This window comes from Sapajus apella, unplaced genomic scaffold, assembly GCF_009761245.1.
Source record: "Sapajus apella isolate SASKATOON/1434 unplaced genomic scaffold, GSC_monkey_1.0 scaffold6, whole genome shotgun sequence".
NCBI lineage: Eukaryota > Metazoa > Chordata > Mammalia > Primates > Cebidae > Sapajus > Sapajus apella.
In genome coordinates, this window is record NW_022436946.1 from 20416975 (window position 1) to 20434041 (window position 17067).

The 17067-nt window shown below is 38.2% G+C and overlaps 1 protein-coding gene across 4 annotated transcripts in view; it reads left to right on the forward strand.

The window, feature by feature from the left end:
• Positions 1 to 17067, forward strand: part of ARHGAP18 (Rho GTPase activating protein 18) — a 193357-nt gene that overhangs the window by 114350 nt on the left and 61940 nt on the right. For 3 of the 4 annotated variants that reach the window (XR_004267801.1, XM_032274817.1, XM_032274816.1), the window contains exons 2-3: positions 12587 to 12789; positions 16066 to 16301. Coding sequence is in view for 3 of the 4 variants with exons in the window: in XM_032274817.1 (XP_032130708.1) it covers positions 12587 to 12789; positions 16066 to 16301 (439 nt within the window). In the remaining variant the exon portion in view is untranslated. Of the gene's footprint in view, positions 1 to 12586; positions 12790 to 12850; positions 14335 to 16065; positions 16302 to 17067 lie in introns of those variants that run through there. The other variant, XM_032274818.1, reaches the window with a different exon arrangement.

Here is a 17067-nt window from a genome sequence, read left to right on the forward strand (position 1 = left end):
AAAAGTGGCTTTAGATAATCTCACTCAAGGAAGATTGTCTTGTAGTATTCACATATTCTACTTTGTTACTGACTGCTAAAGACATTTCATAGAACATGTAAATGAATTGTTTCCAAGCTTGGCTAAATTATTTGATTGGCTAGAAGTGACCTCCATCCTCTCTGTCCCCCCAGTAGAGTTGACTTTTAGCACCTGGCCTCCCATACTTATCAGTGGGGCATTGTAATGTTTGAAGTTCATTTTGAACTACCCCTAAAATTATATGTATAGCATAAGGGAAGCAGTTTTCTTTTTTCCTATCTAGGTATTTACCACAGAAGTGCTGTGGTTTTTAATTGTTCTGCTACTATTCTGCTAGTGCCAGCATTACTTAATAAATATCTTCTCCATTTATATTTTCTATCATAAACACAAATATCCTTTTCACTTTTAACCTTTTTGTCCAGTGTTTGTCTATGTTTTTTCTTTTGCTGGCTGGTAGAAGGTTGGTTTTATCCTCCTCTACTCCCCCTGAGGTATGAGATGATTTCTCTACCTTATTGCAATAGACAATCACAAAGAACCGAGAAGAGTTTAATAATAACGCCCATGTCTCTTCCATAATATGCTGTGTGTGTAGCTTTCGTTACTCTCAAAACGTTTTCTTTTTAAATTCACCATTGCCTTGTGTTGATGTTTTTATTAGCATAGGAAAGTTGATGCTAATATGTATATAAAAGTCCCACTGAAGGACAATATACATGCCATAAGGAAGTAAGGAAAACCATGATTATATTCAGTACTATTCTAACATTAAATTTCAAAATATTAGTGTTTATAATTTTGTGTTATGTCAACAACTATTTTGTTAGTGCTTGTATCATAACAGGCATTGTGAATCAACTTTTTATGAACTGGAGGGATATCAGAATATTATAATTTATAAATCGGTAGTCAGTCAGCAGCAGAACGAAATTCCTGGCTGATATTTAAATACTTTTTTTGGATCCTAGATCTTGAAGTATATTAAGTCTTATATGTGAGGGAATTTGCACCTTGGTGTAAATTTATCTGTGTTAAATTTACATGTGTTATCATGTTTAAGGTGTATTGACAAACTGTAGTGATGAGATTCTGACCTAATAGAAATCATGATGGGGGAATTTTGAGTAACAAGTTCAAGAATATAAGAGGAAGTAGAAAAAACTTTGATCTTCATGAGTGAATCTTTCTTCATTTCATCCCTGAAAATGTCTTGATAACTTGATAGATTTCTCAGAAAAGAAACAGGAACACAGCTTGGAAACTAAAAAGGCAAAAAATTTGATTCGCCAAGAACAATAAAAATAAATGGATGAAGGTTGACAAAAGATTTAGGTGCAAATCACTACCTTTAAAGCTAGATGACTGCTGTCAAACAAGAACTGGGTATGAGTTGTTCTGAGGAGGCTGGGCTCCATCTCAGGAAAGAACAACTTTAATAATGGACTACGAATGGGCTTCAGACCAACCTGGGAGAACTTGAGAACCAGACCACGGTTGCCAGCAAGGGTGTTTCAGTATGTTTGTACTGCTGTAAGGAAATATCATAAACTAGGTGGCTCATAAACAATAGAAATGTATTTCTCACAGTTTCAGAAACTGGGAAGTTCAAGATCAAAGTGCTGGTGGATTGGGTGTCTGGAAGGGCTGGCTTTCTCATGGATGGCACCTTCTCACCATGTCCTCACACTGTGGAACAGGCGAGTCTGCCATCTGGGGCCTGCTTTATAAGAGCACGAATCCCCTCCCTAGGGTCTTCATTTTCTAATAGCATCTCCTTGAGACTTAGGATTTCAATGAGGGAATTTGGCAGGGAGCAAGTAGCATTTAGGCCATAGCAAGGGGTTAAAGATGTTACCTTAAATTATTGGTCTAAATCTTAGGAACTGATTGAGCAGGGGATGAATTGAGAATAAGTGGATAACAGTGGCAGAAACTGCCAGAGTGGGGGTGAAATTCTTACTGAAGAAGGAATGGTGAACCACAGCAGGGCCTGAAGCGTATTAAGGACAGTCCTGAGGCAGAGACCATGACCTGAAGGCCCATGTTGAAAAGAGTTGTCTGGGCCACTAGTTGAGTGAGGAACTGGAAAATTCCACCCATGACTGGTGCTGGTGTCATTTGTCATCTACCTCACACTAAAGTTCGAAGAACTTGGTTAAAGCAACATCTCTGATAAGACTCCCAACCATAGAGTAAGGCATTCAGTAAATATTTATTTGTTTTCCAGTTTTTTTTTTTTTTTTTTTTTTTTTTTTGAGATGAAGTCTCACTCTGTCGCCCAGGTTAGAGTGCAGTGGTACAATCTTCGCTCACTACAACCTCTGCCTTCTTGGTTCAAGTGATTCTTCTGTCTCAGCTTCCTGCGTAGCTGGGACTACTAGGCGTGCGCCACCACGCTCAGCTATTTTGTTGTTGTTGTTGTTGTATTTCTAGTAGAGATGGGGTTTCAGCATATTGGCCAGGCTGGTCTGAAACTCCTGACCGCGTGATCTGTCTGCCTCAGCCTCCCAAAGTGCTGTGATTACAGGTGTGAGCCACCACACCTGGCCTATAATTATTTGTTTTAAAGATTAAGATGAATAATGGAACTATGGAATGTGTGCTTAAAAACATCTAAGCTGAAACTTGTTTATAAGTATTACTTACAGTCTCATATGCAACCAGCCCTTGCTTTTGTATGTTTCTATTTCCTTTAGGAAACCTACTTTTAGACTAAGCCTCCAAAAGTAGCATCACAGAGACATAGAACATTTGCTTTATTAATTTTAGAGTTTCCTGAAGACTGATTTCTTTACTACCTACTTTCATCTCTCTCTCTCTCTCTCTCTGTCTCTTATTTCTTTGTAGTTTTGTGCAATTAAATAAGAAATGTCTTAGAAATTAAGCTATTTCAGAGGCAGCAGTACTTTAATAATTGAACAGTTCACCAACATCTGCTATGGCAATTTGCTTGAACCCAGGGATACTAAAAGGAAAAAAAAAAAGAGAGACATGGATTCTTGCCCCCGGGAACACATAATTTAATGGAGGGGACACACGTATGAGCAGAGCATCAATGTACAAAATGTGGTCAAGACTGTAGGGAGGCTGCAGAAACGAGGTTATTCCAACCCCCACAGAGAAAGGTACTGAGATATGAAATTGAGGGATGACAGCTGGAAAACAGATCAAAGTGGAGAACCTATGTTCTGAATGCAAAGTAGCTACCGGTGTTTAATTTCCAGGTGGCTCTACAGCTGGCCAGAAGAATAAAAAGATAAAGGATCCTGGAGAAAGAACGGCATGTCCAGGGTGTCAGGTGGATGCAAGTCATGGTGACAGATGATTGAATGGAGTGGATATGCTTTGAACCGCTGTTCCAAGATTCTGAGATTTTTTATGTCAGAGTCCCACTCCAGATACCTTCATCCTAATCTTGGAAGATGATTTTGACCTTCAGATCCCAGGTTCCCATTTGGCTACTTGCCGAGTTGTACCTCCAATTGAGGTGGAAAAACTGCTTCCTGAGAGATTTGGCAAGCTCAGGAACAAAGAGGATCTCACTTTTACCCAGAACCAGAGCTCTAAAACAAGAAACCTATCTCTGGCCAGTGATAGCAGCCTACCATCTTCCCTTGTGTGTTCCCTGTGTCTGTATCTAAATAGGAAGTGAATTTTGAAACCTGCCTTGGCTGCCTCCTGCCTTTCCCATATGTTTTTTCTTTCTATGCCTTCCCTCCCTTCTTTCTACCAGACCTGGCAGTGGCTGCTATGTCCCTATTCTTTTAGTGATGTCAAGAAGTATAGTGAAAGCAGCAATGATAAATAACAAAACAAACGAAAAACCCAGAGCCTGTGAGTTGGTTGTATCATGTATTTCTCTAAAAGTGATAAAGCCAAGTTTTCAAAGCTAGCTCTTAATGGTGTCATTAATAGGCTTCTCTTCTCAGTGTTGCTTAGGTAATGCGGTATAAACAGAGGATAATTAGGTCATTTGCTTATTGTTCTCCTGAGTTTGTTTTGTTTTTTTCTACCCACTGTCAAAAGTGAGTAGCAGAACATAAAACAGAAAGTGGGTGGAGACTGAAAAACTATAAAGAGCTAGAAGATGTTAAGCTACTATTTTTTTTTTTTTTTTTTGAGACTCACTATGTCTCAAGGCTGGAGTGCAGTGGTGCGATCTCGGCTCATTGCAACCTCTGCCTCCTGCGTTCAAGCGATTCTCCTGCCTCAGCCACTCAAGTGTCTGGGACCAGAGACATGCACCACCATGCCCAGCTAATTTTTGTATTTTTAGTGGAGGTGGTGTTTCACCATGTTGGCCAGGATGTTCTTGATCTTCTGACCTCGTGATCTGCCTGACTCTGGTTCCCAAAGTGCTGAGATTATAAGCGTGAGCCACCATGCCTGGCCTTGACTTTTATTTTTAAAGACAAAGCTGAAAGAAATAAGTAAATTTTATTTTTTTTTTCCTAAAATGAAAAGGGCAATGTATGCAAAGAGGAATACAAGTAAGTTTATGTGAAATTCAGTACATCCTGAAGACTATAGCAATTGAGTCAGGTAGAAGAGATCAGACTCGGCCAGGCGAGGTGGCTCATGCCTGTAATCCCAGCACTTTGGGAGGCCGAGGTGGCAGATCACAAGGTCAAGAGATCAAGACCATCCTGGCCAACAGGGTGAAATCCCATCTCTATAACAATGCACAAATTAACCGGGCTTGTTGGTGTGTACCTTTAATCCCGGCTACTCGGGAGGCTGAGGCAGGAGAATTGCTCGAACCCAGGAGGCAGAGGTTGCAGTGAGCCAAGATCACACCACTGCATTCTAGCCTGGGCAACAGAGTGAGACTCTGTCTCAAAGAAAAAAAAAAAAAAAAATTAGAGATTAGGCTCCTTTCTTTGGGTTCAGATGGTTGCATGGGTGTATGTGGGGGGGGGGTGGGTGATGTGGTATTGCTTTCTAATTAACTTCTTACTGCCTTTAAGCATTATCAGTGTTCTTTCTTCCTAGATGTCATAGCCACTTCTAATAATTACTGCTTTCAGCTAAACAACAGTAGGCATTCTCTTTGAAGGGGAAAAAAACGACGTGGGTCATTCATAGGCTGCAGCTCTTCGTAGCATTCAAATTCAGCGTATTCTGATGGACAGGGCAGTTAATACACAATATTAATATTTACCATCTCACCATGGTAGTGATTACAGTACTTCTTTAAGATCACTACTGAAATGAAAGAGAAGTCTACGCATGAGAAACACGGTTTTTTCTCAGCATAGAGATTCTGTAGATAAAGAAACAGTATTAAATTTAAAAATTTTAAAATTTACAAAATGAAGTTTTTTAAAAAATGGATTATATTTGAAGTTATGCCCAGCATAACACAAACCTTTTTTTAAAAAAAAATAGAGATGGGGGTCTTATTTTGTTGCCCAGGCTGGTCTTGAACTTCTGGGCTCAACCACTCTTCCCACCTCAGCCTCCCAAAGTGGTGGGATTACAGGTGTGAGCCACTGCGCCTGGCCACAAACCATATTTTAGAAAGTGCATTGACAGACACAGTGGCTTATACCTGTAATCCCAGAACTTTGGGAGGCTGAAGCAGGGGGATTGCCTGAGGCCAGGAGTTCCAGACCAGCCTCGGCAATGTAACGAGATTCTGTGCCTGGGCAATGTAACGAGACTCTGTCTCTACAAAAAATTAGCCAGGTGAAGTGGTCTGTGCATGTAGTCTCACCTATTCAGAGGGGCTCAGTTAGGAGGATCACTTGAGCCCAGAAGCTTGAGCACTGCACTTTGGCCTACGTGACACAGTAAGACCCCATCTCAAAGATAAAAAAATGGAAAAAAACCCAAAAACCAGAAAGTGCATTAGAAAAGGTTTCCCATGCCTTTTAAAGAGATATGGTTTGATTTTAAAATGTATTTTTTTCTTGATAAGTGTAATGGTCATTTGGAGGTGCAAATTATAGGCTATGTCAACCAAATTACTTTTGCCTTGTCTGTATGCAATACAAACTCAGAAAGATTGATGTGTCTGAGGAAAGAGAAGTAAATCCTACCCTTTTAGTCTGTTTGACATATTAAAGTGACCACTGAAGAAGGAATGAGGACATTAATCCATTCTATCACCCCTTTGCTGGGTAAAATTGAGGGAGATTTAACCTTGAGGCCTCATTACCTCATCTAAAAATTGATGGGATAGGTTTAAATCTTTGAGGTGTAATAGCATTCTAATGTTTAAACTTCAGTACATATGGCTTTTTCTAAATATTCTTAGTCATTATGGTTGATGATAAGTCACGATCTTGGTAAGAACCATCAGCCTTTTTTTTTTTTTTTAGACATTAAAACAGAACAAAGCCAAAACAAAAATAAACTTTATTCTTCTGTCTTTTACTGTGTATCCCAACGCAGTCACTACTTGCGCTGCATGAAAATAAAAGTGAAATAAAGTGTATCCTTTTTAGAAAAAAAGGATCTTGTAAGAAAACAAAAGAAAACAGGGACTAGGATCAGAGGACTTCAAGAAAGCTGACTTTGGCCACAAAAATGCTTCTAGAAGGGTCAGAATCAGCAGACAGACAGGATATAAAGTTTCACAGTAGGACTTTTAATAGGGTACGGAACACGGAAATTGGACCAGATAGTTAAATATATGAGCTCAGAAGAAATAAATAAATCTGCCTTGAGGGTTTGTTGTTGTTGTTGCTTTTGAGATGGTGGCTCACTCTGTCACCCAGGCTGGAATGCAGTGGTGTGATCTCAGCTCACTGTAACCTTCGCCTTCAGGGTTCAAGCGATTCTCCTGCCTCACCCTCCCGAGGCAGAAGTCTACAGGCGCACGCCACCACACCTGGATAATTTTTTATTTTTGGTAGAGATGGGATTTTGCCACATTGGCCAGGCTGGTCTCGAACTCCTGACCTCAGGTGATCCGCCCGCCTTGGCCTCCCAAAGTGCTGGGATTACAGGCGTGAGCCACCGTGGGGATGACAAAGGCATATTAAGGGAAATACACATTTTCAAATATTCTAGCCACAGGGGGAAGCCCAGAGAGAACTTCTGCCCTTTACTCATAATGGACACCAGTAAATGATTAACAGTATTGGAAAGGGAGGGTTTTTTTAATGACGTTTTTATTCTTTGCCATTATAGTATAAATTAAATATGGATAGATTGGAAAAAGTCCCAGTTTTTGTGAAAGGATACAGAACTAAACAAAAATAAAGAAATAGGTTGAGTCACTAGGAAAGCATGTCTGTTTCTTTCAGAGGGCTTTTTGGAGTGTTGCCCACAGAGCTGAAATGTGCATTTTCAGATCCATTAGGTGTTATTTTTGAGAATTCTTAAAGCAGTGGTTTTCAAAGTGTGGTCTGGGAACACCTGAGGCTCTCCAGACCCTTTCCCGGGTCTAGGAGATTAAAACTGTTTTCATAATGACACTAAGATGTTGTTTGCCTCTTTCACTCTCATTCTCTCATGAGAATACAGTGGAGTTTCCCAGAGATGACATGAACTGTAATATTGTGAAAGATTGAATGCAGAAGCAGATGTAAGAATCCATATGTCTTCTATTAAGCTTGACATTAAAGGCAGTTTCAAAAATATAAAACAGTGCTACTCATCTCACTATTTTATTTGAAACAATGGCTTTTTAAATGTTATATATGTGAAGATGTTTGTTCTTAAATGAATAGTATTTAAATTTTTTTTGTTTCGGCATTTAACACTATAAATACCAATAGATATTGCCTACATAAGCAAAAACTCTTTGAGGGTCTTAGAATAATTTTAAGTGCGTAAAGGAGTCCTGAGTTCAAAAACCTTGAGAATACCCTAGAGGATATATGATTCCTCTGGACCTTATTAAACAGTGGAGGGGTGTTTATATGCAGTTAGTACAGTGCAAGTGTACCTAGGACCTTTTTCATGATTACCTATGAGGCACTTCAGTAAGAATTTTCACAACAAACAAAACAAGCACGGCTATTGTTATTCTTCCCATTTTTTAGATAGGAAAAGTGAGGAGTAAAGAAAGTAAGTGATTTACCAAAGATTGCAGTTAAGTAGAGCTGGAATCATTTGGCACTTAGACTCCCAGTTCCATCTGTTTCCATTTCATTTTGCTGACTGAGCTGACTGCATGGATAGCAGAATGAATCATCAAGCTTCCAGCTTACCTCAGTATAATCAATGATAACCCCCACCTCTTTGTGAAGAAAAAATGTCAGACCAGTTTAATATTTGCTATGAGAAAATAAATAAGAGGCATTATTACTCATACCCTGAGTGATATCAATGCCTTTGAAATTCACTGACCAGGTGGAAAATGCATCACCAGAAAATGGAGTAACATGTAACTGGAGAAAATACAACAAAACAAAGCCCTAATTTTTATAAGCAGAGCATGGATGAGATGCTGGCAGGATGGAAAAGAAGATTCTGGGAAGGCCCTTCAGGGTCTGTAAAGTGAATATTTGCTTGTGATGTGAGTGTCTGTGGAAAAAAAAGGAAAAATGATGATACTCTAGTGTATTGGACACAGCATGACTTGTACAGCAAGCTAGGAAGTGATTCTTAATAGAGCAACGCCAGCAACTTCCTTTAGAGCATAGTGTCTAGTTCTGTCATTATAGTGGTAAAAGGTGAGAAATGTGGGAGCTTCTGAAGCATATCCATGGCATGATTAGCACACAGCATTCTGGAGGGAGAGTGAGGAGGAAGGAACTTGGAATAATTGCTTGCCAGAAAGTCAGGTAGGGGTCACTGGTAGTTGCCTGTGGTATAAGCCGCATGTTCCTTTGATGTCAACACCATGTGTCAGCCTGGGTCTTTTGGAAATATAAAATATTTCTGCTCTCTAGCTCTCTACTTCATTACATCTAGCAGATGTTGCTTTATGTTTTTGAACCCAATTTGCAGAATGAAGATGGTATCATATAACATACTACTAAAAACAGAAAAAAGGAAACCAGTGAACTGGCCTCTTAGCAGAACAGTTTTAAGGTGGTCCAGACTTTTAGCCATTGGCTGTCTGAAGTACAAAAGTAGAAAATATTCTATGAAGAAAAAAAGTCAAACAACATGTTCATTGATGTATCCTAAAAGAATGTTCACTTACATTTTTAGACAAATTAAAAAATACATGGCAGGTTGACCAAGGAGGGTAGTCTATTACTGAATGACTGCCTCTTGGCCACTCCTCATCCCCTCATATTTAAAAATGATAATGTGTTCTTGCAGTATTTACCAGTGATCAAAAAAAAAAAAAGAAAAAAATACGGAAGAAAAAGAAAATTCCTCCTTTCCATGACTCAGTATTTTTAGGTTGTCACAAACCTATTCAGCTTCCGAATCTTATTAAAGTCAAAATATTGAGTCAATTCATCAGCACTAAGCTATTCGATTTTTGCTTTATGCGTGTTTAGAAAGCAAGGCTTGATATAGATGGTGTATTTATGTAACAATGGTGTTACTCAATGACCTTGCATTTTTCTGCACATGCTATCTTAATGGAAATTTACTGGAAAATTCTTGCCAGAATAAACACATTCCTTCAGGACTGAAAGGCTTAATGTACTTCTAGTTCAACTGTACCTTTTTCCCGTGAGCAGATAAACCAAATTACTTGGCATTAGTCATTATACGTCACAAAGTTTACAGTACTTATTGTGGTCTCACGGGGGTAAGAGTTAAAGGAGACAGAGGTAAGGTGGTCCATTTTACACTGTGAGAGAGAAAACAAAACCATAAGGTGTCTGTAATATTTTATATGCAATATGAAAAAATGAATCAGGCAGGCATCTGTAAATTAACTTTAGCTATTGTGGTAAGGCAGAATTAAAGAATATGAACCATATAAATAAGTTGAGTTGCTGAACCAGAAATTTAAAAATACATATTTTTTAAGAGAGGGATGACTTTCTCATTTACATGTTAATTAAATAATCAGGAATGAAAACTCTACAAGAAAAACACTGGCTATTTAGTGACCATTGGAGCCGGATATGGGGACCCAGGTGGAATACAGAGATGTAAACAGGATGACTCAGGCCACGGAGGGAGGAAGTACCCCTTGAATTAAGGGATGAAGGAGGCAAACAATGAACAATGGAGATCTAAGGAAAGAGATTCACAAACATGTCTAGACTTTATGCTTGTTGGCCCCTGTCCTAATTCCCACCCATCACCACCCCAAGGTTGCTACTGGGGAGAGATTATAGTGATTGTTTATTCATGCATGCAACCAGCATTAATAAAGTTTGTAATCAAGGCAGGAAGAATCATCCTTAAAGGAATAAAACTGGCTTATTAGCATATTAAAGCTAAGTGCTCAGTTACACAGCATTTATTTGCAGCAATAGGCAGGCAATTAAGTTCCTTGACTTTTCCTAACAAACCAGTTGGAATTAAGCTGCTAGACAGATTTGCCTAGAGTTTATGACCCTCTCCCTTATGTACTGTTAAAATCCTACTATTATTATTTTTGAGACAGAGTCTTGCTCTTTCGCCCAGGCTGGAGTGCAGTGGCATGATCTCGGCTCACTGCAACCTCCACCTCCTGGGTTCGAGTGATTCTCCTGCCTTAGCATCCAAAGTAGCTGGGATTACAGGCGCCCGCCACCACGCCTGGCTAATTTTTTGTATTTTTAGTAAAGACGGGGTTTCACTATGCTGGTCAGGCTGGTCTTGAACTCCTTACTTCATGATCCACCAGCCTTGGCCTCCTAAAGTGCTGGGATTAGAGCCGTGAGCCATTGCACCTAAAATCCTACTATTTTAAACAATTTTGGGAAAGGCTAGTTTAAATGTGAATGGTCACACGCTATTAAATAGTTTTGTTGTAATTTTAAAATTATTTTCAGTATGTACGGTAAGTACAACCAATCTGGCAAACAAAGAATTGGAAAAAATTGGAAGTCCTTCTTGGGAGAAGCAATCTGAAAATTAGAATAGCAAAACAGTTGTTCAACTATTGTTCTCACTCAAATTGCATTCTTTAAAAAAAAAAATTATTGTTGTATTAGTCCATTCTCACGCTGCTAATAAAGACATACCCAAGACTGGGTAATTTATAAAGCAAAGAGGTTTAATTGACTCACAGTTCAGCATGGCTGGGGAAGCCTCAGGAAACTTATAATCGTGACGGAAAGGGAAGCAAATACGTCCTTCTTCACATGTTGGCAACAAGGAGAAATAATGAGCATAAAGGGGAAAAGCCCTTTATGAAACCAGCAGATGCCGTGACAACTCACAATATGAGAATAGCAGGAAGGTAAATGTGCCATGATTCAATTACCTCCCAGTGGGTCCCTCCCAGGACACATGGGCTTATGTGTACTACAGTTCAGGATGAGATTTGGTGGGGACATAGCCAAACAGTATCAATTGTATATGAAGGAAAGGCATCAAAGCTGAAAAAATTCTTCTTTTAATTAATCAATTGTGGTTTTCTCTATAAATAATAATAAAACAAAAATTTAATACTGGTTTTTTAAAAGGTTTTTATTATGAGTTCCTTTAATTCAATTTTAGAAGTAGGTGAGGTGAATTATAACAAAAAATACAGTTTACATGAAGTTACACAAATACTCTCATTTATTCAATTTATTCTTCATAAATAGTAGAAATGTTTGAGGTAATTTTAAGCTATTCAGAATTGCTAATAAATGAGTTTTTACCACATTATGGAATTTTTAATACAGATAAATCATGGGTCCACTTATAAAAAAAGATTAGAAATTGCTTTCTACAGTACAGTATAACAGCAAACTCAAATCATCCTATTTCTATTTTGATTTCAAAAATATAATGGAAATTCAAATACTACTTCATTGGTTGAATATATTTGCTGTATAAAAGTTGACTAAGTTTGTGTTTATCATGTATGAATATAAATGATAAACACAAAAATTATATAAAGTTCATTCCCAATTAATAGTCTGTAATCAAGATTTAACATGTTGTTTTGTAAAAACCAAGTTTCAGCTTTAAGCGAGTCTTAGGGCTGGGTGTGTTGGCTCATGCCTTTAATCTCAGTGCTTTGGGAAGTTGAGGTGGGAGGATCACTTGAGGCCAGGAGTTTCAGACCAACCTGGGCAACACAGCAAGACTATATTTCTGGGAAAAAAAAAAGTTAACTGGGCAAGATAGTATGCACCTGTAGTAGTAGCTACTCAGGAGACTGAGGTGGGAGGATCACTTGAGCCCAGCAGTTTGGGATTAGAGTGAGCTATGGTCACACTGGTGCAATCCAACCTTGGCAGCAGAGTAAAGCCTTGTCTCTAAAAATATATATTTGAAAAGTAAGTCTTCATTTAATGTAAATGGAAAAAAAATGTACCGTGTTTCTCTTTGTACTTCACCACACTTTTCTGTGGAGTATGAAACTGGTTATTTTACAAGCATATTATAATCAGTAGCACTCCAGAATAAAGAGTTTCAAAATATATATCCCTTTGGTTTTATTAAGGAAAACTTAAGGAGTTAACAAATTCTCCAGGTTATTGCTGTGTTACTTTAGAAATTATATTACTTCCTTTTGTACTAAAATGAACCATGTGTTCTTTTGAATTTGCAGTGGCAGATATGGTCAATACACTATGAACCAGGAAAGTACCACCACCAAAGTTATAGAGAAGCCTCCATTTGATCGATCAAGTTCCCAGGATTCTTTGGATGAACTGTCTATGGAAGACTATTGGATAGAACTAGAAAACATCAAGAGATCTAGTGAAAACAGACAAGAAGCTCAAGAGGTGGTTGTCGTCAAAGAGCCTGATGGTAATAACTAACAAATAAAGCTTTTGTCGTTTGTATATGGATTCATAGGAAATGAATGCATAGAAAGGAAGAGAATAAGAACAATTAAAGATAGGACCACCGAAAACAGATTCTGCCTTTCAACTTGAAAATTACTTGTTTGAGGCAGATTTATGGATGCAGCTGCCAGATACAACGGGCATGAGTAAGCTTAGTCATAGACGTGGCTTTAATGTTGATGGCTAAGCTCACTGTATCATAGCTTTTTAGAGTTAGACTTCATCTTTGAAACCATCTAACCTCCCTTTAAATTTCTTCTGTAATGTGGTAACCACATTGTCATTTGGTCTCTAGTGAGTGCAGGTGGCTATAGAAAGAGCACTACTTGGCAGTGATACTGTTTTTCCAGTGGTCAGTCAGCTTGAGTTTTTTTGGTCTTTGTTTTACTGATTTACAATCTACAGTCCTCTAACTTTGACTCTCTTGCTGTAGTTATGCCTTTGGGAGAACAGAACAAGGCTCTTCTATTTTTACATGATAGCCTTTCCTATATTTGAGGACACTTATTTTGTTCCTAGCCAGGACCTTTATGGAAAGAAAATTCACATCAATCAATCCTTGTGGGTGGTTTTCAAAGACCTGTTGTGGGCCCGGCTATTTTGTCATTCAAAGTATAGTTCACCAGATTGGATGCAATGGCCCGGGTTTAGCCAACTAGCCTAAAAATATAGACTTGAACAGTAGATGGTGGCATTAGCATTTTAAGCTTCCATATTTACTTCTTTCTCATATTTGGTACATAATTTCTGTAGAGTCACTTTCCCGCCATATTTCCCATTCTCTGCTATGATACTTGATATTCTGGGAGAAACATGTAAAACTTAAACATTTTTTTGTACTGTTTCTTTTAATTTCTGAAAGTCAAGCAGTTACCATGTTTTTCATGTCCATTTCTCGTCTGTGGTATTAGCTTTCTTTCCATGCCCCGTGCCATCTATAAATTTGTAAGTACGTTTGTATAAGTTGTTATGTAAATGCCAAAACGTGAGGGCCCCAGTCAGTGCCTTGTGATCCACTAATAGATATTTCATTCTCAACACAATGACTTCTTAACTAAATGACTTAGGATCCAATTAAGTAGCAAAATCTATATAAATAAGATTTTTCTCCTTGGCTACAACATTGCTTGAAAAATCTACCAACACTAATTTAAAAAGAACTTGGAGATTTTCCTTAATTTGATTTCTTAGATCTAAAAGAACACTACAGTTAACTCATTCTTTAGTTTCTCGTTTATTTTTCTCTCATTGTTTCCCAAATATGTTACTGGTGAAGTTAAGCTTATTTGTAGCAATTAATAGTTCATACATTTGAGGATACATATCTTGTTCTTAGCCAGGACTTTCTAGAAAGAAAATTTACATAAACTAATCCTTGTGAGTGGTTTCTTTTTTCTTTTTTCTCACCCTTTCTTTCTTCGTGTTTCAAGATGGAAGTATCACACTAGTCTGCTGAATAAGGAGAAAATGTGTTTGAGAAAGCAGCTTTTAAGCCTGATACATAGAAGTATGTCATTATCTGTTTGATAATTCTCCGACGTTAAATTAGTTTCATTGATTTTTATGCACTATGTGATCATCAAGAAGACTGGGAATGTTTTTTACATGCCCACACCTTTTCTTAGACTTTAAGTTGTTTAAGTTTTACCTCTACTTTTTAATGGAAAAAGTGACTCTACATAGTAATCTTGTTCATTTTCCTTGTTGTGTAACAATATCAGCTTTTTTTCTGCAGTTTGGTTTTATACACCAATACTGAGTTCTACCTTAACAGCATAAATAATAATGGCTGACTTACTTTTTTTTTTTTTTTTTTTTTGAGATAGAGTCTTGCTCTATTACCCAGGCTGGAATGCAGTGGTACAATCTCAGTTCACTGCAACCTCCACCTCCTGGGCTAAAGCGATTCTCTTGCTTTAGCCTCCCTAGTAGCTGTGATTATAGGCCTGCGGCACCACACCCAGCTAATTTTTGTATTTTTAGTAGAAATGGGGTTTCACCATGTTGGTCAAGCTGGTCTTGAACTCCTGACCTCAAATGATCCACCCACCTTGGCCTCCCAAAGTGCTGGGATTACAGGCCTGAGCTACCATGCCCAGCCTTGGTGACTTACTTTTTATGCTAGTAAACTGTTTTAGTTGTCTGATGTGCAGAATGCCTTGCACTGGCTTATGTCTCTTGAATCCAAAGTTATTAATACTTGATTTCTGCCCTCAAGAAGTTTATATAGTATAGAAAGACAGATAGGCAGGACTAGGGTCTATACCATGTGATATAGTCTATCTTAGGGCTTCTCAAAGCTCCTCCCATGTAACATTCTCACCTGTAGTTATGGCATAGCTGGAAGAGGTGTGCTTTAATATACAGATTAGAAAACAGAGTGAACTTGAGGCCAAGTGACTTGTCCAAAGAGACTTGGCTATCAAGGTGCAGAAATGGGGTACAGACTCAGGTCTTTTGTGCCCAATTCATTGCTCTTTTATTTTCCACTATAAACATGATGACTGGAAATAATCCATTCTAATTATCTCTGCTTTTAAATAACGTTCGTTAGATCTTACACAATATTTACAGGCATGTGAACGTTTACTTCCTGCTTTCAGTGTTTTGAATTGATTGTTATTTAATTAGCTTCCTATATAAGCTTTTTATGCTGAATATATTGTGCTTTAAAAAATTGTAAAATAACATAATCCAATGTGCTGACTTGGAAGATTAGAAAAATTAATTTGAAAATGATTAGTTCCCAATGTTCTGATGCTGTTAACTGCTTTGCTGCACTCCCTGTCAGCTACAGTGAATAGGGAAAACAAGTCTTTCCATAAATTAGTGTTGGACTCTGAGGTAGTAGTGAATTTAAGCCAAAAAACTGGGCTTCATGTACAGCCCCAGCATTGACTTCTTTCTTTAACTTGATGGAAGTAAGTTATCTTTTCATTCCTTGCTCATCTCTGGAAGGGGAACAGCATCATCCTCTGGGTTAATCTGCAGGGAAGTTATAGAGGTTAATTACATGTGAAGTCATTTAAAAATTTTAATTGAGTATACATGAAATTGATCTAAAATTTGATATCGTTGTGGCTGGAGTGTGTGGCAGTTGTCCAAGTTTTAGATAATGATTCTTAGCACTATGGTTCGGTCACAATAGAAGAGTTTTAGTGAGAATTTTTAACAGCTTAAAAAATGTAAAGGTTCTTATATATTGTGATTTAAATACCACTTTTCTCTACTGTCTTAGAGGGAGAATTGGAAGAAGAGTGGCTTAAAGAGGCCGGTTTGTCCAATCTCTTCGGAGAGTCTGCTGGAGACCCACAGGAAAGCATGGTGTTTTTATCAACACTGACCCGGACCCAGGCAGCGGCAGTTCAGAAACGAGTAGAGATGGTCTCCCAGACCTTGAGGAAAAGAAACAAACAACACCAGATTCCTGACGTCAGAGACATATTTGCTCAACAGAGAGAATCAAAAGAAACAGTAGGTTTTCTTTTTTGATGTTAAGGCAAAGGAATAATTGCTTACAATCAATTGGATCAGTCTGGTTTAATTCAAATTATTAAAAATGTGTGATTACCTATTCTATGCCAGGCACCAAAGCTCTATGCTTGCAGGGAACAAGAGAGACTTGCTTCCTGCCTTTCTGGAAATTATACTCATGGGGCAGAAAACCAAGCTAATTAAAATTCAGCTTGATAATCCATGCATTAGGGGAAGAGGGTGCCCTTGGAGCATTAGAAGTCACTCTGACTCCACTAGGGGTGACAAAGACAGCTTCTCAGACAACATGACTACCAATTGTTATTTAGAGAAAAGTAGGAGCAGGATATTCTTCCCTATCTATTAATGCTTGCAGGAATATTTGACTTTTCCCTAGACTCATTTGGGGATGGATGGTGTAGAGTGTGAGGGAGCTAATTGCAGCTGAATTACACAGTAGGAACCTTGAGATATGAAGTAACTTCTTCTTTGTGGTGTTGAAGAAAGATCTTAGACAAATTTAATTTAATAGAGTTTAACTGAGCAAAGAATAATTTGCAAATCGGGCCGCCCCCCAGCCCCCTGTCACAGCAGATTCAGAGACTCCAGTGCTACTGTGTGGTCGAAGAAGATTTATGGACAGGAAAAGGAAAGTGATCTACAGAAAATGGAAGTGTGGTACAGAGACAGCTGGATTGGTTACAGCTTTGTGTTTGCCTTATTTGAATATGATTTGAACAGTTGGCCACCTTTGATTGCCCAAAAT